General features: G+C 41.4%; 1 protein-coding gene across 3 annotated transcripts; it reads right to left on the bottom strand.

The window, feature by feature from the left end:
• Window positions 1-1,819: 1,819 nt before the first annotated feature.
• On the bottom strand, window positions 1,820-18,638 carry LOC120052608 (ubiquitin carboxyl-terminal hydrolase isozyme L5). Of its 3 annotated transcripts, XM_038999617.1 has the most exons (12): window positions 18,366-18,638; window positions 17,780-17,870; window positions 17,244-17,307; window positions 17,037-17,142; window positions 16,307-16,432; window positions 15,774-15,835; window positions 15,411-15,541; window positions 14,524-14,587; window positions 14,268-14,370; window positions 13,192-13,305; window positions 12,952-13,050; window positions 1,820-2,092 (listed from the first exon to the last, which is right to left on the bottom strand). In XM_038999617.1, exons 2-12 carry the CDS (start codon window positions 17,868-17,870, stop codon window positions 2,048-2,050), a joined length of 1,005 nt encoding a protein of 334 aa, XP_038855545.1. In that variant the 5' UTR covers window positions 18,366-18,638; the 3' UTR covers window positions 1,820-2,047. The 3 variants fall into 3 exon arrangements, with proteins under 3 accessions (XP_038855545.1, XP_038855546.1, XP_038855547.1); XM_038999618.1 differs by lacking the exon at window positions 17,780-17,870 and having other exon boundaries at window positions 18,366-18,637; XM_038999619.1 differs by lacking the exons at window positions 17,780-17,870; window positions 18,366-18,638 and adding an exon at window positions 17,581-17,756.
• Between the last annotated feature and the right edge of the window lie 3,256 nt (window positions 18,639-21,894).

Genomic DNA, 21,894 nt, shown 5'->3' on the forward strand with positions numbered 1-21,894 from the left:
GATTAAAGAAGCAATACAACTGGCCTTTAGACTTGTTGAGTATGTGGAGCATCAGCATTTGTGCGTTCGTTTACAGGCTCAAAATGGCTATAAACAAATAACTTTCTTCTGAAACTCGTCAGTCTATTCTTTTTCTGAGAAATGAAGGCTACTCCATGTGAGAAATTGCCAAAAAACGGAAGATCTCGTACAACGCTGTGTACTACTCCCTTCACAGAACAGCGCAAACTGGTTGTAACCAGAATAGAAAGAGTGGGAGGCCCCGGTGCACAACTGGGCAAGAAGACAAGTACATTAGAGTGTCTAGTTTTAGAAACAGACACCTCGCAAGTCCTCAACTGGCAGATTCATTAAATAGTACCAGCAAAATAACAGTCTCAATGTCAACAGTGAAGAGGTGAATCCGGGATGCTGGCCTTCTAGGCAGAGTTGGAAAGAAAAAGCCATATCTCAGACTAGCCTATAAAAAGAAGATTAAGATGGGCAAAAGAACAGACACTGGACAGATGAACTCTGCCTAGAAGGCCAGCATCCCAGAGGCACAGTGATTTGATCTATCCGATTGGCCAGCGCCGTAAACACACTCAATTTACATTTTCGTCATTTAGCATAGCCACTTACAGTAGTGAGTTCAACCCTGGTACTGCAAGCACCATACGCTACTAACTAAGCCACACGGGAGATCAATTTAGCCACTAATCTCCCAGTCAAGTAGGCAGTTTGTCTTTCAGACTAATAAAATAGTTAAAAATAGGCAGACTTCGCTTACACAGTAGGGCTTCTGAATCAAGTTCACCATCCACAGAGGCACAACATTTTTATCATATTTTTTTTAAAAGGCACATCATCGTTGACTTTTCTACAAAAATATTTGGTGACCGACTAGGAAGGCCTTGAGGATTGACCGGTTGGCGACCACTGATCTAAAGCATTTTAACTTGGTGTGGTGGTACGCTCATTTAAGACCAGTGGTGGAAAAAGTACCCAATTATCAAACTTGAGTAAAAGTAAAAGATACGAGTCATTTTCTATTAAAGTAAGTGGAAGTCATCCAGTAAAATGATACTTGAGTAAAGTCTAAAACTATTGGGTTTTAAATATACTTAAGTATCAAAAGTAAATGTTGTTTCTAAAATATACTTAAGTATCAAAAAGTAAAATAATGAAGACTACACAATTCTTGTTTTTTTAATTTACGCAAAGCCAAGGTCACATTCCACCAGTCAGACATAATTTACAAATAAAGCATGTGTTTAGTGAGTCCGCCAGATCAGAGGCAGTAGGGATGACCAGGGATGTTCTCCTGATAAGTGTATGAATTGGACCATTTTACAATCCTGCTAAGCATTCAAAATGTAACAAGTACTTTTGGGTGTCAGAGAAAATGTATGGAGTAAGTACGAAGTAAAAATTACATTATTTTCATTGGGAATGTAGTTGTCAAAAATATAAATAGTAAAGTACTGATACCCCCAAAAACAAATGTAAAGTATTTTTACACCACTGTTTAAGACTGAGTGGCACTTGTTAATCTAAAGATAGGGGGAGCTTATATTTGTCATGTTTCAAACATGTACACTCCGATGGTTAAGTTGTGGCCAGGGATCAGACAGTATTGACAGCGACCCTGGAGCAATTAGGGTTAAGTGTCTTGCTCAAGGGCAGATTGAATCCCTGAACTGACTCGGTCAAACTAGCAACTTTTCAGTTACTGGCCCAATGGTCTAACCGCTAGGCTACCCAACAACTATTAAAAACGACACACTTGACCATGTAGGCCACAATGATGAAATGCATTTAACAATAAAACTACAGCATGTTTGAACATCTAAACATTTTATTATGAAAATAAGACAAGCCCATTTAAACATATCTTTCCAGGCATGCATTACAGCTGAAGGGTAGACCTGGGTGGGACAGTGAACACAGTTCTCTGTCCCACCGCCTGTGCTTGTGTCTGGCGGGGGTCACAGGATACAATTGTGGGGAGAGGGTCCATGGCCTTTCACATGAATAAGATGACTGACAAGTGCGTGTGTTTGTGGGGTCACTTTGCTTCCTGGACTTTTTTGGCACTCTGCTTCTCTTTTGCCTGGGGAGCAGAACACACAAATACATGAAATAGTTTAGCGCCAGTGAGCAGGTGTCTCTGATAGGTTAATACTACCCTCTAGTGGGAATCAGTTGTATATCAAGAACTACACTCAAATTGGTTCAGAACAGGGGTTTGAAAGGTAATTATTAACCGTTACATTCTGAACCGGTTCGAACCACAAAAGGTTCATATTTTTTGCATATTAAAATGCACTCCACCAATTAGCACAGAGAAGCTCGCTGTGAAACAGGTAAGATAGTCGTTTAGATATTTGATTGGTGAGAAAAGCGCAGGCGCAAGATGCGACTGAAATTTCATGGGTGGGGAGAGAGCGAGAGAGAGGGGTGGACATCGAGGGGGCTTGGCATGAAGCGCTGAACATCATGGAGTGAATTGGAAAGTGTTTAGACTACTACTACTAGTGTTTAGACTGCAATATAACGTCACCAAATTACAAACAAGACATTAGGAATATTTTTGGAACTAAAAATGACATTACCAGTTCTCAAGACTGGAGTGGTGCCATGAAAATAACCTCTCCCTCAACGTCAACAAAACAAAGGAGCCGATTGTTGACTACAGGATATAGAGGGAGCACACCCCCCCCCCCCCCCCCCATCCATATGGTCAAAAGCTTCAAGTTCCTTGACGTGCACATCACTGACGGCCTGAAATGGTCCCACCACACAGACACTGTGGTGAAGGTAGAGCAACAGCGCCTCTTCAACCTCAGGCAGCTGAAAGAAATTAGGCATGGCCCCTAATACCCGGTGTTAAAGGAAGCCCAAGAAGATCATTAAGGACCTCAGCCACCCGATCCAATGTCTGATCACTCTGCTAGGAAAGAGAGAAGGTAAAGGTGCATCAGAGCCAGGAACAAGACACTGAGAAACAGCTTCTATCACCAGGCCATCAGACTGTTGAACAGCCATCACTAACCAGCTACGTGTCCAGTACACTGCCCTACACCTTTTGTATTTATTAGGGATCACCATTAGCTGTCGCCAAGGCAGCAGCTACTCCTCCTGGGGTCCAAACGCATTAAGGCACTTACATTACACATAAAACAAAACACCACATAATTACACCACTACATATCTACAAAATGTATAAAACCACAATACACATGTGTGTAGAGTGTGTGTGCAAGCTTCTATGGGCGTGTATTTCTCTTCACAGTCCCTGCTGTTCCATGAGGTGTATTTATTAGTCGGATTCTACGACTTGCATCGCTTACCTGATCATTGACTACAGCTCAGTGTTCAACAATATAGTGCCCTCAAAGCTCTTCACTAAGCTAAGGACTCTGGGACTAAACACCTCCCTCTCCAACTGGATCCTGGACTTCCTGATGGGCCGCCCCAAAGTGGTGAGGGTAGGTAACAACACATCTGCCATGCTGATCTTCAACACGGGGGCCCCTCAAGGGTGCGTGCTCAGTCCCCTCCTGTACTCCCTGTTCACCCATAACTGCATTGCCAGGCACGACTCCAACACCATCATTAAGTTTGACGACACAACAGCGGTAGGCCTGATCACCGACAATGATGAGACAGCCTATAAGGAGGTCAGAGACCTGACCGTGTGGTGCCAGGATTAGAGGTCGACCGATTATGATTTTTCAGCGCCGATACCGATTATTGGAGGACCAAAAAAAGCCGATACCGATTAAATCGGACGATTTTTTTAAATTTATTTGTAATGACAATTACAACAATACCGAATGAACACTTATTTTAACTTAATATAATACATCAATAAAATCAATTTAGCCTCAAATAAATAATGAAACATGTTCAATTTGGTTTAAATAATGCAAAAACAAAGTGTTGGAGAAGTAAAAGTGCAATATGTGCCATGTAAGAAAGCTAACGTTTAAGTTCCTTGCGCAGAACATATGAAAGCTGGTGGTTCCTTCTAACATGAATCTTCAATATTCCCAGGTAAGAAGTTTTAGGTTGTAGTTATAGGAATTATAGGACTATTTCTCTCTATACAATTTGTATTTCATATACCTTTGACTATTGGATGTTCTTATAGGCACTTTAGTATTGCCAGTGTAACAGTATAGCTTCCATCCCTCTCCTCGCTCCTACCTGATCTTGAACCTGGAACACATCGACAACAGCCACCCTCGAAGCAGCGTTACCCATGCAGAGCATGGGGAACAACTACTCCAAGTCTCAGAGCGAGTGACGTTTGAAACGCTATTAGCACGCACCGTGCTAACTAGCTAGCCATTTCACATCGGTTACACCAGCCTAATCTTGGGAATTGATAGGCTTGAAGTCATAAACAGCGCAATGCTTGAAGCATTGCGAAGAGCTGCTGGCAAAACGCACGAAAGTGCTCTTTGAATGAATGCTTACGAGCCTGCTGGTGCCTACCATCGCTCAGTCAGACTGCTCTATCAAATCATAGACTTAATTATAAACACACAGAAATACGAGCCTTAGGTCATTAATATGGTCGAATCCGGAAACTATCATCTCAAAAACAAAACGTTTATTCTTTCAGTGAAATACGGAACCGTTCAGTATTTTATCTAACGGGTGGCATCCATAAGTCTAAATATTCCTGTTACATTGCACAACCTTCAATGTTATGTCATAATTATGTAAAATTCTGGCAAATTAGTTCGCAAAGAGCCAGGTGGCCCAAACTGTTGCATATACCCTGACTCTAGGTGCAATGAATGCAAGAGAAGTGACACAATTTCACCTGGTTAATATTGCCTGCTAACCTGGATTTATTTTAACTAAATATGCAGGTTTAAAAATATATACTTGTATATTAATTTTAAGAAAGGCATTGATGTTTATGGTTAGGTACACGTTGGAGCAACGACAGTCCTTTTTCGCAAATGCGCACCGATTCGATTATATGCAACGCAGGACACGCTAGATAAACTAGTAATATCATCAACCATGTGTAGTTATAACTAGTGATTATGATTGATTGATTGATTGTTTTTTATAAGATAAGTTTAATGCTAGCTAGCAACTTACCTTGGCTTCTTACTGCATTTGCGTCACAGGCAGGCTCCTCGTGAGGCAGGTGGTTAGAGCGTTGGACTAGTTAACCGCAAGGTTGCAAAATTGAATCCCTGAGCTGACAAGGTCAAATCTGTCTGCCCCTGAACAAGGCAGTTAACCCACCCTTCCTAGGCCGTCATTGAAAATAAGAATGTGTTCTTAACTGACTTGCCTAGTTAAATAAAGGTGTAAAAAAAGAAAAGAAAAGGGGGCTAAATCAGCATCCAAAAATACCGATTTCCGATTGTTATGAAAACTTGAAACGGCCCTATTTAAATTCGGCCATTCCGATTAATTGGTTGACCTCTAGCCAGGATAACAACCTCTCCCTCAACGTGATCAATACAAAGGAGATGATTGTGGACTACAGGAAAAGGAGGACCAAGCACAGCCCCATTCTCATCGACGGGGCTGTAGTGGAGCAGGTTGAGAGCTTCAAGTTCCTTGGTGTCCACATCAAACTATCATGGTCCAAAGACAGTTGTGAAGAGGGCACGACAAAGCCTATTTCCCCTAAGGAAACTGAAAAGATTTTGCATGGGTCCTCAGATCCTCAAAAAGACCTACAGCTGCACCAGAGTGCATCCTGACTGGTTACATCACTGCCGGGTATGGCAACTGCTCGGCCTCCGACCGCAAGGCACTACAGAGAGTAGTACATATGGCCCAGGACATCACTGGGGACAAGCTTCCTGCCATCCAGGACCTCTATACCAGATGGTATCAGAGGAAGGCCCTAAAAATTGTCAGACTCCAGCCACCCTAGTCATAGACTGTACTCTCTGCTACCGCACGGCAAGTGTAGGTCCAAAAGGCTTCTTAACAGCTGTGTGTGCAAGCTACCCAGACTATGTGCATTGTTGTCCCCCACCCCCTCTTTTACGCTGCTGCTAATCTGGTTATTATCTATGCATAGTTACTTTAATAACTCAACCTACATATTACCTCAATTACCTCGACTAACCTGTGCCCGCGCACATGGACTCTGTACCGGTACCCCCTGTATATTGCTTCGATACTGTTATTTTACTGCTGCTCTTTAATTATGTTATTTTTATTACTTAACACTTTTTTTCTTAAAACTGCATTGTTGGTTAAGGGCTTGAAAGTAAGCATTTCACTGTAAGGTCTACACCTGTTGTATTCGGCGCAAGTGACAAATAAAATAATTTGATGTGGAATAGAGTTCCATGTAGTCATGGCTCTATGTAGTACTGTGTGCCTCCCATAGTCTGTTCTTGACTTGGGGATTGTGAAGAAACCTCTGGTGGCATGTCTTGTGGGGTATGCATGAGTGTCCGAGCTGTGTGCTAGTAGTTTAAAAACAGACACCTTGGTGCATTCAGCATGTCAACACTTCTTAAAAAAACAAGTAGTGATTATGTCAATCTCTCCTCCACTTTGAGCCATGAGAGATTTACATGCATATTATTATTGTTAAATCTCCGTGTACATTTAAAGGCCAGCCGTGCTGCCCTGTTCTGAGCCAATTGTAATTTTCAGATGTCCCTCTGTGGCACCTGACCACACGATTGAACAGTAATCCTGGTGAGAAAACTAGGGCCTGTTGGACCCGACTTGTTGATATTGTTGTTAAGAAGCTTAATTATGGACTGACTTCTCCCCATCCTAGCTACTGTTGTATCAACCAGTGGCGGTCAGTGCCGTTTAAGACGAGGGCGGACAAAAAAATAATAAATTCACGAGCATAGCCTTATATCTATTACAGCATACTGGATAACAGCCATTTATATTCCATACACCCAGTTCAATGCAACAGCGATAGATTTAGGCTACTAAATGATAATCAAATTTTCCCTGTACCCATCATGAGGTTGCTACAACCTAGCCTTTGAAAGCTTCAAACGTAAAGTTTACACACAGGTCGAGAGGCAAATTTGAAGTGAGACAGTGACATTCAATACCGCCTTGCACATTCTTGCCTGCATCTAGCTGATATAGGGTGTAATCATCAGTCCAACAGTTGCAAACAATAGTTTCTATTGGACAAATTCAGGTATGTTTATCCCCATTTTGTTCCGTTTAAGAAACATTTATCAGAAATCGGCCGAATGAATACACCCCTGATCACACTTAAAAACAGAGTTCACTCTCATAACAGCCACGTTGTATTCCTTTTCTTCCCTTGTTGACTTCAGTGCACAACAAATCAGCTGTATTTGACCAGGAAACAACAAAGAATTCCAAGCCAAACCTCTACAAATAGCCTATATCGTTGTCACCATAGAACGTGTTAGTAAACCCTCTACAATCATGGAGTAACATTAGTGCACAGTCAGTAAGTAGTTATACCGGTAGGCCCCGGTGGCAATAAATTAGTAATACCAAAAGCTTACCTTGACTTGGAAGAGTTCCAGTGTTGTGTTAGATAGCCAGCTAGCTAACATAGCTAGTTTAGCCTACTCAAACAGAGGGATGCTATCTACATTTGCTAGGTAAGTGAAACAAAACAAATTAGAAATATAAATTTCTCTTGCTTCTCCTTCATTTTGGAAGAATTACATTTTTTCAAAACTGTTAAATTATTGTCTCTCTCCAAGTCAACTAAACACCACGTTGTATACAGTGCAGTGCTAGCTAGCTGTAGCTCATGCTTTCAGTACTAGATTAATTATCTGATCCTTTGATTGGGCGGACAACATGTCAGTTCATGCTGTAGAGCTCTGATAGGCTGGAGAACTTCCGGAGGACGTCCTCCAGCCTGTCATAATTACTGTGTAAGTCTATCAAGGGGGTGAGAACCGTGAGCCTCCTAGGTTTTGTATTGAAGTCAATGTACCCAGGGAAGGATGGAAGCTAGGTGTCGTCCGGCTACACCATGGTGCTACCCTACAGAGTACTGTAGACATTTGCAAAATAGTGTGTTATAAAATCAGTAATTTGGTGACGTGATTATATTTATTATAGTTTTATCTAAAAAAGGACAACTTCGAATGTTTTAGAATTTAACTTATGAAATTCACTGAGGATGGTCCTTCCCTTCCACCTCTGAGGAGCCTCCAATGGTATTTACAGTCGTATGAAAAAGTTTGGGCACCCCTCTGAGGCTGCATAATAATTTACTCTGTCGTCACAGAAAATGATCACAGTGGCATGCCATTCATTTTCTAATAAAAGCTGAATACTGGGGTATTGTCCAGACAAAGACTTTTAGTGTAGCAATATTAAGTTGTATGAAATTAAATCAGATGTGAAAAATAGGCTATGCAAAAATGTGGGCACCGTTGTCATTCTGTTGATTTGAATACCTGTAACTACTTAGCACTGACTAATTGGAACACACAATTGGTTTGGTGAGCTCATTAAGACTTGAACTTCATAGACAAGTACATCCAATCATGAGAAAAGGTATTTAAGGTGGCCAATTGCAAGTTGTTGTTCTCTTTGACTCTCCTCTGAAGAGTGACAACATGGGGGCCTCAAAACAACTCAAATGACCTGAAAACAAAGATTGTTCAACATTATGGTTTAGAGGAAGGCTACAAAAAGCTATCGCAGAGATTTAAGCTGTCAGTGTCCACTGTGAGGAACATAGTGAGGAAATGGAAGACAACAGGCACAGTTCTTGTTAAGGCCAGAAGTGGCAGGCCAAGTAAAATATCAGAGGCAAAGGCGAAGGATGGTGAGAACGGTCAAAAACAGCCCACAGACCACCTCCAAAGACCTACAACATCATCTTGCTGCAGATGGTGTCACTGTGCATCGTTCAACAATTCAGTGCACTTTGCACAAGGAGAAGCTGTATGGGAGAGTGATGCGGAAGAAGCCTTTTCTGCACACACGCCACAAACAGAGTCGCTTGAGGTATGCAAACGCACATTTGGACAAGCCAGCTTCATTTTGGAATAAGGTGCTGTGGACTGATGAAACAAAGATTGAGTTATTTGGTCATAACAAGGGACGTTATGCATGGCGGCAAAAGAACACAGCGTTCCAAGAAAAACACTTGCTACCCACAGTAAAATTTGGTGGGGGTTCCATCATGCTGTGGGGCTGTGTGGCCAGTGGCCGGTACTGGGAATCTTGTTAAAGTTGAGGGTCGCATGGATTCCACTCAATATCAGCAGATTCTTGGGAATAATGTTGAAGAATCAGTCACAAAGTTGAAGTTACGCCGGCGCTGGATATTTCAACAAGACAACGACCCAAAACACTGCTCAAAATCTACCCGGGCATTTATGCAGAGGAACAAGTACAATGTTCTGGAATGGCCATCCCAGTCCCCAGACCTGAATATCATTGAGAATCTGTGGGATGATTTGAAGCGGGCTGTCCATGCTCGGCAACCATCAAACCTAACTGAACTGGAGATGTTTTGTAAGGAGGAATGGTCCAAAATGGTCCAGAATCCAGACACTCATTAGAGGCTATGGGAAGCGTCTAGAGGCTGTTATTTTAGCAAAAGGAAGCTCTACTAAATATTGATGTGATTTTTCTATTGGGGTGCCCAAATTTATGCACCTGTCTAATTTTGTTTTGATGCATATTGCACATTTTCTGTTAATCCAATAAACCTCATTTCACTACTGAAATATTACTGTGTCCATCAGTTATTTGATAGATCAAAATGAAATTGCTGATCCAAACACCCAATTATTTATAAATAGAAATCATGGAAATTGTCAGGGGTGCCCAAACTTTTTCATACGACTGTACATGGTTTTGACCATGCCAGTTTACAATCCAGGGTTACTCCAAGCAGTTTAGTCACCTCTACTTGCTCAATTTCCACATTATTCATTACAAAATTTAGTTGAGGTTTAGTGAATGATTTGTCCCAAATACAATGCTTTAAGTTTTTGAAATATTTAGGACTAACTTATTCCTTGCCACCCATTCTGAAACTAACTGCAGCTTCTTGTTAAGTGTGGCAGTCATTTCAGCTACTGTAGTAGCTGACATGTATAGTGCCGAGTCAGCCGCATACATAGACACTCTGGCTTTACTCAAAGCCAGTGGCATGTCATTAGTAATGTTCGAAAAAAATAAAGGGCCTAGACAGCGGCTATGGGGAATTCCTGATTCTACCTGGATTATGTTGGAGGCTTTCATTAAAGAACACACTGTTCTGGTAGACAGGTAACTCTTTATCCACAATATAGCAGGGGGTGTAAATCCATAACGCATAAGGTTTTCAAGCAGCAGACTATGGTCGATAATGTAAAAAGCTGCACTGAATCCTAACAAAACACTCCCCACAATATTTTTAGCATCAATCTCTCTTAGCCAGTCAGTCATTTGTGTAAGTGCCCTGCTTGTTGAATGTCCTTCCCTATAAGCTTGCTGAATGTCTGTTTAAAGTAAACTAGCATTGTATCTGGTCAAACACAATTATTTCCCACATTTTTACTAAGGGTTGGTAGCAGGCTGATTGGTCAGCTATTTGAGCCAGTTAAGGGGGCTTTACTATTCTTGGGTAGCAGAATGACTTTTGCTTCCCTCCAGGCCTGAGGACACACACTTTCTAGTAGGCTTAGATTGAAGATATGGCAAATAGGAGTGGCAATATCATCTGCTATTATCCTCAGTAATTCTCCATCCAAGTTGTGAAAAATAAGTTGTCTATCAACAAATACAAGCCAACATAGACAACTTATTTTTCACCGCTTCCACAACCACTTCACAGAATTCAAAATGACAATGCTTGTCTTTCATAATTTGATCAGTTATACTTGGATGTGTAGTGTCAGTGTTTGTTGCTGGCATGTCATGATTAAGTTTGAGACTAATGCCCCATATATACACTGCTCAAAAAAATAAAGGGAACACTTAAACAACACAATGTAACTCCAAGTCAATCACACTTCTGTGAAATCAAACTGTCCACTTAGGAAGCAACACTGATTGACAATAAATTTCACATGCTGTTGTGCAAATGGAATAGACAAAAGGTGGAAATTATAGGCAATTAGTAAGACACCCCCAATAAAGGAATGATTCTGCAGGTGGTGACCACAGACCACTTCTCAGTTCCTATGCTTCCTGGCTGATGTTTTGGTCACTTTTGAATGCTGGCGGTGCTCTCACTCTAGTGGTAGCATGAGACGGAGTCTACAACCCACACAAGTGGCTCAGGTAGTGCAGTTCATCCAGGATGGCACATCAATGCGAGCTGTGGCAAAAAGGTTTGCTGTGTCTGTCAGCGTAGTGTCCAGAGCATGGAGGCGCTACCAGGAGACAGGCCAGTACATCAGGAGACGTGGAGGAGGCCGTAGGAGGGCAACAACCCAGCAGCAGGACCGCTACCTCCGCCTTTGTGCAAGGAGGTGCACTGCCAGAGCCCTGCAAAATGACCTCCAGCAGGCCACAAATGTGCATGTGTCAGCATATGGTCTCACAAGGGGTCTGAGGATCTCATCTCGGTACCTATTGGCAGTCAGGCTACCTCTGGCGAGCACATGGAGGGCTGTGCGGCCCCACAAAGAAATGCCACCCCACACCATGACTGACCCATCGCCAAACCGGTCATGCTGGAGGATGTTGCAGGCAGCAGAACGTTCTCCACGGCGTCTCCAGACTCTGTCACGTCTGTCACATGTGCTCAGTGTGAACCTGCTTTCATCTGTGAAGAGCACAGGGCGCCAGTGGCGAATTTGCCAATCTTGGTGTTCTCTGGCAAATGCCAAACGTCCTGCAAGGTGTTGGGCTGTAAGCACAACCCCCACCTGTGGACGTCGGGCCCTCATACCACCCTCATGTAGTCTGTTTCTGACCGTTTGAGCAGACACATGCACATTTGTGGCCTGCTGGAGGTCATTTTGCAGGGCGCTGGCAGTGCACCTCCTTGCACAAAGGCGGAGGTAGCGGTCCTGCTGCTGGGTTGTTGCCCTCCTACGGCCTCCTCCACGTCTCCTGATGTACTGGCCTATCTCCTGGTAGCGCCTCCATGCTCTGGACACTACGCTGACAGACACAGCAAACCTTTTTGCCACAGCTCGCATTGATGTGCCATCCTGGATGAACTGCACTACCTGAGCCACTTGTGTGGGTTGTAGACTCCGTCTCATGCTACCACTAGAGTGAGAGCACCGCCAGCATTCAAAAGTGACCAAAACATCAGCCAGGAAGCATAGGAACTGAGAAGTGGTCTGTGGTCACCACCTGCAGAATCACTCCTTTTTTGGGGGTGTCTTGCTAATTGCCTATAATTTCCACCTTTTGTCTATTCCATTTGCACAACAGCATGTGAAATTGATTGTCAATCAGTGTTGCTTCCTAAGTGGACAGTTTGATTTGACAGAAGTGTGATTGACTTGGAGTTACATTGTGTTGTTTAAGTGTTCCCTTTATTTTTTTGAGCAGTGTATATATATATATAGAGACATTGAACACTGGTCACTTCACATACTGTTGTTTACTTACTGTGTATGTATGCATACTGTATTCTCAATGTAGGTCATCTTAATATACCTCCTACTGTGCATACAATTTTGCATTCCAAATTATATACTGTCTATACACACCATATATTTATAATTTATCGTTCAGGCATTTCTTGATTTGATTTGTATTTGCTAGACATTCTGTTGCACTGTTGGAACTAGTAACATAAGCATTTCGCTGCACCTGCTATAATACCTGCAAATCTTTTTATGCAACCAATAAACTTGATTTGAAAATAAAAGGTACTGTTTCATTCACGGTTCCATTTCTCAAAAAAAAGTGTTCTTATTCAGTTTTGTTCCCCTGGTACAGAACTCAAAATTGTGCATTTAACACAACGGTTTGTAGAGTACCTTCAAATATCCTAACATAATATTATACACCAAAATCACGTTCCTGGCCTCAGCTGTTCCTCACCTTTTCCACCAATGGTATCAACTGCTGGTATTCTGCCAGTGTCTTCAGTAGTTCCATGATGAAGGGTAGGTAGTTGTGCTTTCGTCGGATGTTTTCGATCTACAACAAAAAATATGTATACACACACACACAATGTTCAAGAAAAACATCAAGCGTTATAATATAGTATTGAAATGACTGCATATCTTCTAAAATGCCCATATTATCTGACGGTTATAGACCCACGGTCAGCGAGCCCACCTTGTATCGTTGGAGCTTCTGATTCTCCTCATCGATCAGCAGCTGATACTTTGCGATTTCTGATTGGAGGGAGCTGAGGAGGGTGCTGCTCTGGTCTGTGTCCATTGGCTCTTCCTGGAGAAAGGGTGAGACAGAATTTCAATTCGGTCAAATGTCAAACCAGATTTTAGTTTGCCGGACAAATGCGAGATTTATCAGCCATATCAAATAGAAACCCATCTGAATACCACCACGTGTAGGGTAATGTGTTGAGGAGTGTCCACTGCAACCACATGGAAGAGACTGTAGTTATTATGCAAGAAAGATTGTTAGCCGACGAAGTGAATGGTAGCTCCTAGAACAATGCACGTCTCCCTCTGTCCATCTGGCTTGTAAAAATCGTCAGTTTCTGTATAAATTTATATTTCCACATGCATGTGCCTTCATCCTGTATACAGTTGCTAGTTAACCAGCTAGCTTGATTTGTACTGTTTTGGGCATTTTTAAGCTAGCTGCTCAACCAGGCTTTAGACTAGAGGAAGAGAAGGAAGCAATATCACTTCATCTAAATACTCCTCCTTGGTGGACATTTCTGTAAATTGTCTTTAAGGGAGATGAATCTAGCAAAACGTCACAAAATACCTGAACATTTGTCACAGACTCACTTGTGCCGGGAAACTTTGCGGGCGCTACCATGATACAATGTTGCAAGTGTGTCAGTGAGAGCGCAAATTCAAGACAAGACAGGCAGAGAAGACAGGCATAGCAGACAAATGACACGAATGAAATACAACCTCCCCGTGCATAGCTAATTTGATTCATAGAGAATATTTATCTCATCCAAATTATTATAATGTCGGTTTTTATGTATTTATATCAGCAAAAAGCAGGCAATAACCGGCTAATGGAAATTCTGGGATGACACCAACATTACTTAACACAGATAGGATAGATGTTTCTTTCATCATAAGCAGACATTTTAAAGGACTTGATCAATGGCAGTGACATGGGTGGAAGTCTATTCATGGCCATGGTGGCAGGTAATTGTATAGTCCTGGCCTGAGGGCTGCACCATGAATAACTGCAACACCACTTACCTCTGTTAGCTGGATCTGTAGTTCGGCTATCTTCCTCTCGTAAATCATCTTCCTGTCGGACACAATGGCCATCAGGTTGAAGCGGATCTCTCCCTCACTGTACCTGATACCAGGGATGGAAGATGCAGTTGTTTTATATATTATTTTCCTGATAAATGAGTCAGTTAGAAGTTGCGTAGCACAATGAGCAACACAAACAGCAACCATATATGACACTTATTTACCATGGTATATTTACTTGTGAAAAAATATTTACTTCTGTATTCTTTTCTCAATCACTGGCCGAACTGCGTTGATCCAATCGTCCTGGTTGCATACACCTGAAACACAAAACAAGCATAAAGTGTAGATCAGAAATCAATCATCAACTAGATTTAGCCACGGGACGATTTTTCTTGAGCAGATGGTCAGGGGGCCAGAACATAATGACAAATCATTTGTAGACTGCAAATTGACTGCAAGAAGCCCAAACAGATATCATATTTGACTAAAACATAATTTCAAACCTTGCTTAAATTTGTATACGATTTTGGGGCGGCAGGTAGCCTAGTGGTTAGAGTGTTGGGCCAGTAACCGAAAGGTTGCTAGATCAAATCCCTGAGTTGACATGGTAAAAATCTGTCGTTCTGCCCCTGAACAGTTCAGACTGTTCCTAGGCCATCATTGTAAATAAGAATTTGTTCTTAAAACTTACTTGCCTAGTTAAATAAACTGTATATTATGTGTAGGAAAACTTTGGAACAGATTCCAAAATTAAAATCATTTGGAGCTGATTTGCTTGTGTTTTTAAAGTATTTTATGTCCAACAATAAAATAAAAACACACCAGTTGGGGAACCCTGGTGTAGACAATCATCAAGGGTGTTTCTGAAGAATGTGTCAGGTTCAAGACGAGATTAACTGCACTACTGGCCACACAGTCACAATTCACTAGAAAAAAATAAAATAAAACACTTAAAAGCTAAAAGAATATATATAAAACCTAAAAGAATCTGAAACATCAGCTTATTTCAAATTCACGAAGCTAACTAAAACTGCTACTATGAAACACTACAAACATTTAAACTGTAGTAAAATTATATGTAGGACAAAACAGCAACTTTATATCTCTATCAAGCTAAATATATGACCGGTATGTGCGTACCGAGGTCGATGGGTCCTTCACGTAGGCCGTCCAGCTCATAGAGCCTGCCGTTGACAGGGACGTAGCTCACAAAATGGAACGCATCCTCATCCTTTGCTGAAGACTTGGCGTCAAACTCAAACATCTGCTGTCTGAAAACAATGAAACACAATAAATATGACAGTTTTAGCTCTCATTAGCAGATAAACTAACATGGTATTAAAACCAAAGCCTTTATTCTCTTCATTTTCAGCTCTGTGGGTAATGTCTTATGAAAAACATTCAATCAAAAATGGCAGTTTGTCTACTTAGAGCCAAGCCTTCGATTAATCTAGTGACGTTAGCAGTAATAAACTATCCCGCTGAAATGAAAAGTCAACTCACCTGGCAAAGCTGTTGTGAACTTGTCGAATAACTTCAGAGTTGCTGAGAGCCAGACCTTTCATCTTTATAGAAGAGAGAATATCATCAGTGTGAGTTTTATGTAGTCTCCTGACTTCGGGGTCTGTTTAATGTCTGCATGATGCATCAATAATGAAGATGGCTGGGATTTTACTGTGGATGGTTCTCCTCTGTTTCGCTCACTCAATAAAATACATATACAGCCACACACATTTCCCGAGCGACACCCCCTTCCCTTACAACTGTTGCATTTTCAAATCCAAACACGAGTTCTCAAACCCCTCAGAACTTTAGAGAGAACCAAATCAAAAGTCTCTCAATGTCTGGGCAAATATTATACCAACAAATTGCCTCCTGTCCAGACCAGTATGTCACAGCTCTTCTTCGCTGTGTACCACGTGGGTCACGTCAACCAGGCTAGGTGTTATGCACATCTCAAGGACAAAAATCACAGACTGAGAAAAAAAAAGGCTTGCAAAAACTAAACACTGCCCCAATAATCAGAATCAACTTACAGCTGCATCAAAGCTGAGTGAAAACTCTCTGAACTCTGTGAGTGTCTCTCCCAACAGCATGTCAGAGTGGGTACAGTTCAGCAGCACGCTCACAATGGCCTGGGTAGCACATGCATTGTTTATCACCTGAAACAGCACACATAGCAGGTTGACAGCGGGTTATTTACATTGATTGTCATGCGTCTTTCCCTAGAGGAAGAACTGAGAAGTTTCCACTGAATGGGCCAGCTGCAAAGACAATATTGGCTAGATTGTAAAAATTCATGAAAACAAACATTTGCTTTTTGGTATTAAACTTAAGGTTTGGCATTAGGCTTAGCAGTGTGGTTAAGGTTAGGTTTAAAAATCGTTCTTTATAACTTTGCGGCTGTGCCAGCTAGTGACCACTCTCCAGAGCTGCCTCCAGTACATGAGTCATCTCAATAAATATCAACCTGCACACACACACACACACACACACACACACAGACATCAAATGAGATCCTGTAATTTTACATTTTAGTCATTAAGCAGACGTTCTTATCCAGAGCAGACTTAGTAAACACATTGAACTTGAAGTTTTAAAAAACAACCACATCACAATAATAATGCACAGGTAGACTCTTCGAAATAGCCGCTATCAGCAGAATCTGTGCCAGGAAGAAAAACAAGACACTTCTGAGAGCAATTTGGATATGTTCTAACTATGCAATACATACAATGAATACAGATGTAAAACCAAACCATGTACCTGCTTGGCAAAGAAGATGTTGTCAAGCCTTGAATCCTGAACGATAGATCCTCCTGGCTCCTCACCTGGTTGCCACTTGAACAGGAAGATCAACCCATGAACTGGTCTTGAAGGAAGAAAGAGAAACCTAGTACCACTGCAATACTATGAACTTATAAAAGTAAAGTGTTTAGAAGTAAAGAGATTAGGGCATGGGCAATGGCTTACTTGAGGTTTTCAAAGTTCTCTGGTTCCATACTCCATATTTCTTCCACCTGAGCTCCTTTACAACCTGGGTTAGTAGAAAGGAGAAAGCTGGGTTAACTACTACATACTTACATAAACCAGGGAAGGGCAAACTGGCCCCTCTTTTGGGATGGGCAAAATGGCCGCTCTTTTGTAGGTCCAAGAACACCAAAATGTTTTATCAGTCATGGTCTCAACTTACTGTTGAGGGTTATTATAACAGAATACACAAGGTGCAATTTCGAAATTTGGTTGTGCATCAGCAGTCACTAAAGTCAGCAAATGTTTTTTTAGATTGTCTAGCGGCCAGGTAATTTACCAGTCTAAACTTGTAGTAAGCAAGGTTGAATGAATTGATCATCAGTTGTCATTAAAAACTGGAAACATTTGCCTCCGCCCTATAGCAAAATGAGTAAAATTGCATTAAATTAATTATAAAATTGCAAAATCTTCTCCGCTCAATGGCAAAATGTGTAGAATTGCAGGAAATGAACTTTAAAAATGAAATGCATCTTAGCTGTCACGGGGGGATATGGATATGAAGACCCACTGCGGCCTCATGACGAGTTCCGTTTTTTTGTGGCCCCCACCTCCATCAAAGTTGCCCATCTATGACATAAGTTAAACCATTAGTTAGTGGACAGGACTCTCCATCTAACGTTAGTTTGCCATTTGAATTGGCAGAGAACTGCACCAACAAGCTATGTTTATCCATCGAGTTGATCATATTGCGTACGATATTCAATCAAAAGGCATGCAGTAAAATTGATTTGTCAGTTTCTAAAGGAATCTCAATAGTGTCAGCTAGCTAAACTAGTAACCGCCGATACATACACACCTAAGTGTCGTGGTAGCATGCTAATTCTCTCTCATAATTATCCCGTAATGGAATCAACGACGCCACCTGGCTAGCATGTTCGCTGTAGCAGATAACTAGGGTGTGTTGAATCTGGTTCGCAAATAGAATCATGAAATTTGCTGGACTGCAAACTAACACCAATCATTTATGTGCATAGCCAATGCTGCACAGACTTGGCTAGAGCTTGTTGGCAATCGAGTTAGCGAGTAATAGTAGACTAGCTAGTTAGCATACAGCACACTCACCAAAACCTTTGATCAATTCTGTGAAAACACCAGGATCACTTTCCATAAGACACCATTCTCCTGCGCTTCCAGACATTACTATGTTATGATTTCAAAAAAGACTGTAGGGCATGTGATTTCACTGCAATCTAATATTCGTAGTGGTTAGTTAGCTTAGCTAGCTACCTAGCTAACAAAATGAATCAATATGTCACGTAAATCGAAGTATTATAAGAACTGGATACCGCATCCAAGATGTCCGCCCGTTGTTTGCAAGAAAATCTAATCACGTACGCATACGCCGATTCATGGACCGCCTATATCCGGGTTGTATCCGGTTTAGACGGACTAACAGCACATGCGCACAGGGAAAAGCATGATCAGAGATGATGTCATCACTTCAAACAGAAACAAGGCAGACATTGGATGAATATAAAATGTTAATATCTTCGAACCTGAGTGATGAAAAAATGATCGGCCTCAGCTACAATTATTTAAATAATTCAATTCATGTTTTGTAAGGGTGTGGACAAAACAATAATCGTAACGATATGGGACATTTTCTGGATGTAATTATAATCTGAGTATTTTTTGCCGGAGTCGCCTCTTCACTGTTGACGTTGAGACTGGTGTTTTGCAGGTACTATTTAATGAAGCTGACAGTTGAGGACTTGTGATGTGTCTATTTAACTAGAAATAGCTAGAAACTCTATAACTAGAAACTCTAATGTACTTGTCCCTTTGCTCAGTTGTGCACCGGGGCCTCCCACTTCTTTCTATTCTGGTTAGAGCCAGTTTTCTCTGTGAAGGGAGTAGTACACAGTGTTGTATGAGATCTTCAGTTTCTTGGCATTTTCTCACATGGAATAGCCTTCATTCCTCAGAACAAGAATAGACTGACGAGTTTCAGAAGAAAGTTATTTGTTTCTGGCCATTTTGAGCCTGTAATCGAACCCACAAATGCTGATGCTCCAGATACTCAACTAGTCTAAAGAAGGCCAGTTTTATTGCTTCTTTAAAGAGCACAACAGTTTTTGACTGTGCTAACATAATTGCGAAAGGGTTTTCTAATAATCAAATACCCTTTTAAAATGATAAACTTGGATTAGCTAATACAATGTGCCATTGGAACACAGGAGTGATGGTTGCTGATAATGGGCCTTTGTACGCCTATGTAGATATTGCATTAAAAATCAGCAATTTCCATGTTGTCATTTACAACATTAACAATGTCTGCACTGTATTTCTGATGATTTTGATGTTATTTTAATGGACAAAAAATGTGCTTTTCTTTAAAAAACAAGGACATTTCAAAGTGACCCCAAACTTTTTAACAGTAGTGTACCACAGCCACAAAGTCATAAGGCCTGCCTACTAGACCAATCAGATGAGGGAGTGTGATGACACGTATGCCGGTTTACCGTTCTCGGGCAACGACCAATCAGAGTAGGTGGTGAGATGACACGTACAGTTGAAGTCGGAAGTTTACATACACCTTAGCCAAATACATTAAAACTCAGTTTTTCATAATTCCTGACATTTAATCTTAGTAAAAATTCCCTAATTAAGGTCAGTTATGATCACCACTTCATTTTAAGAATGTGAAATGTCAGAATAATAGTAGAGAGAATGATTAATTTCAGCTTTTATTTATTTCATCACATTCCCAATGGGTCAGAAGTTTACATACACTCAATTAGTATTTGGTAGCATTGCCTTTAAATTGTTTAACATGGGTCAAACGTTTCGGGTAGCCTTCCACAAGCTTCCCACAATAAGTTGGTTGAATTTTGGCCCATTCCTCCTGACAGCGCTGGTGTAACTGAGTCAGGTTTGTAGGCCTCCTTGCTCGCACATGCTTTTTCAGTTCTGCCCACAAATTTTCTATAAGATTGAGGTCAGGGCTTTGTGATGGCCACTCCAATACCTTGACTTTGTTGTTCTTAAGCCATTTTGCCACAACTTTGGAAGTATGCTTGGGGTCATTGTCCATTTGGAAGACCCATTTGCGACCAAGCTTTAACTTCCTGACTGATGTCTTGAGATGTTGCTTCAATATAGCCACATAATTTTCTCACCTCATGATGCCATCTATTTTGTGAAGTGCACCAGTATCTCCTGCAGCAAAGCACCCCCACAACATGATTCTGCCACCCCCGTGCTTCACAGTTGGGATGGTATTCTTCAGCTTGCAAGCCTCCCCCTTTTTCCTCCATAGATAACGATGGTCATTATGGCCAAACAGTTCTATTTTTGTTTCATCAGACCAGACGACATTTCTCCAAAAGTACGATCTTTGTCCCCATGTGCAGTTGCAAACCATAGTCTGTTTTTTTTATGGCGGTTTTGGAGCAGTGGCTTTTTCCTTGCTGAGCAGCCTTTCAGGTTATGTCGATATAGCACTCATTTTACTGTGGATATAGATACTTTTGTATCTGTTTCCTCCAGCATCTTCACAAGGTCCTTTGCTGTTGTTCTGGGATTGATTTGCACTTTTCGCTGGATTGAATCCCCGAGCTGACAAGGTAAAAATCTGTTGTTCTAAGCAAGGCAGTTAAACCACTGTTCCCCGGGCGCCGAAGACGTGAATGTCGATAATGGCAGCCCTCCCCCACACCTCTCTGATTCAGAGTGGTTGGGCTAAATGCAGAAGACACATTTCAGTTGAAGGCCTTCAGTTGTACAACTGACTAGGTACCCCCCTTTCCCTTAATCTATAGATTTCACAGGACTGGGCAGGGGCGCAGCCAAAGGCCCACCCACTTGGGAGCAGGGTTGGGTAGGTTACCTGTCCAAAATTGTTATCAGTAATGTAATCTGATTACCTTCCACTTAAGAAGAATTAGACGAAGACAGAAATGTATGTTACCAATTGAACGACATCTATTGCAGGATAAATCAATGTTAAAGTTTACATATCTGGCCATATATGGATGTTACATTTTACTTTATGGGTTGGTTATGTAGGCTTCTTCTAACCCATCGCTCTGTACTACATATAATAATACGATTAAATTATATCTTTACATTAATAAACAAAGTCAATCAGAATTCTAGTCATTCCAATAAATATTATACTCCTTGATCTTCAAGAATAGGACTTTGAAATATGGAAGTATAGATTAGCCAAATTGTTTTACCTGAGCATAACCTCAAAACCAAGGACTTACTAGCCAGCCCTACTTTGTTGTTTATAATTTTGTTGTCATGGAGGACTGATAGGCCTGGAGAAGCTGAGGGATGGGCCTGGAGAAATGTAACCACTCTCAGATTAATAGACTGTCACACCCTGGCCTTTGTTATATTGATTTTCTTTATTAGTTTAGTTAGGTCAGGGTGTGACATGGGGGATGTTTGTGTGTTTTGTCTAGTTTAGGGTGTGTGTATTGTTTAGGGGTTTTTGTAGAGTGTATGGGGTTGTGTTAAGTGTAGAGGTTTAGGAAAGTCTATGGTTGCCTGGTTTGGTTCTCAATCAGAGACAGCTGTTTATTGTTGTCTCTGATTGGGAGCCATATTTAAGGCAGCCATAGGCTTTAGGTGAGTGTGGGTA

This window comes from Salvelinus namaycush, chromosome 8 (assembly GCF_016432855.1).
Source record: "Salvelinus namaycush isolate Seneca chromosome 8, SaNama_1.0, whole genome shotgun sequence".
NCBI classification, from domain to species: Eukaryota; Metazoa; Chordata; class Actinopteri; order Salmoniformes; family Salmonidae; genus Salvelinus; species Salvelinus namaycush.

Bases quoted from the DNA above. Each gene is read 5' to 3' on its own strand.
- LOC120052608 (XM_038999617.1), bottom strand. From the start codon at position 17,870: ATGGGCAACTTTGATGGAGGTGGGGGCCACAAAAAAACGGAACTCGTC. The intron at 16,433-17,036 runs GTACATGGTTTG...GTGCTGTTTCAG, and splicing joins ACATCTTCTTTGCCAAGCAG to GTGATAAACAATGCATGTGC. The intron at 15,542-15,773 runs GTGAGTTGACTT...CATTGTTTTCAG, and splicing joins GTTCACAACAGCTTTGCCAG to ACAGCAGATGTTTGAGTTTG.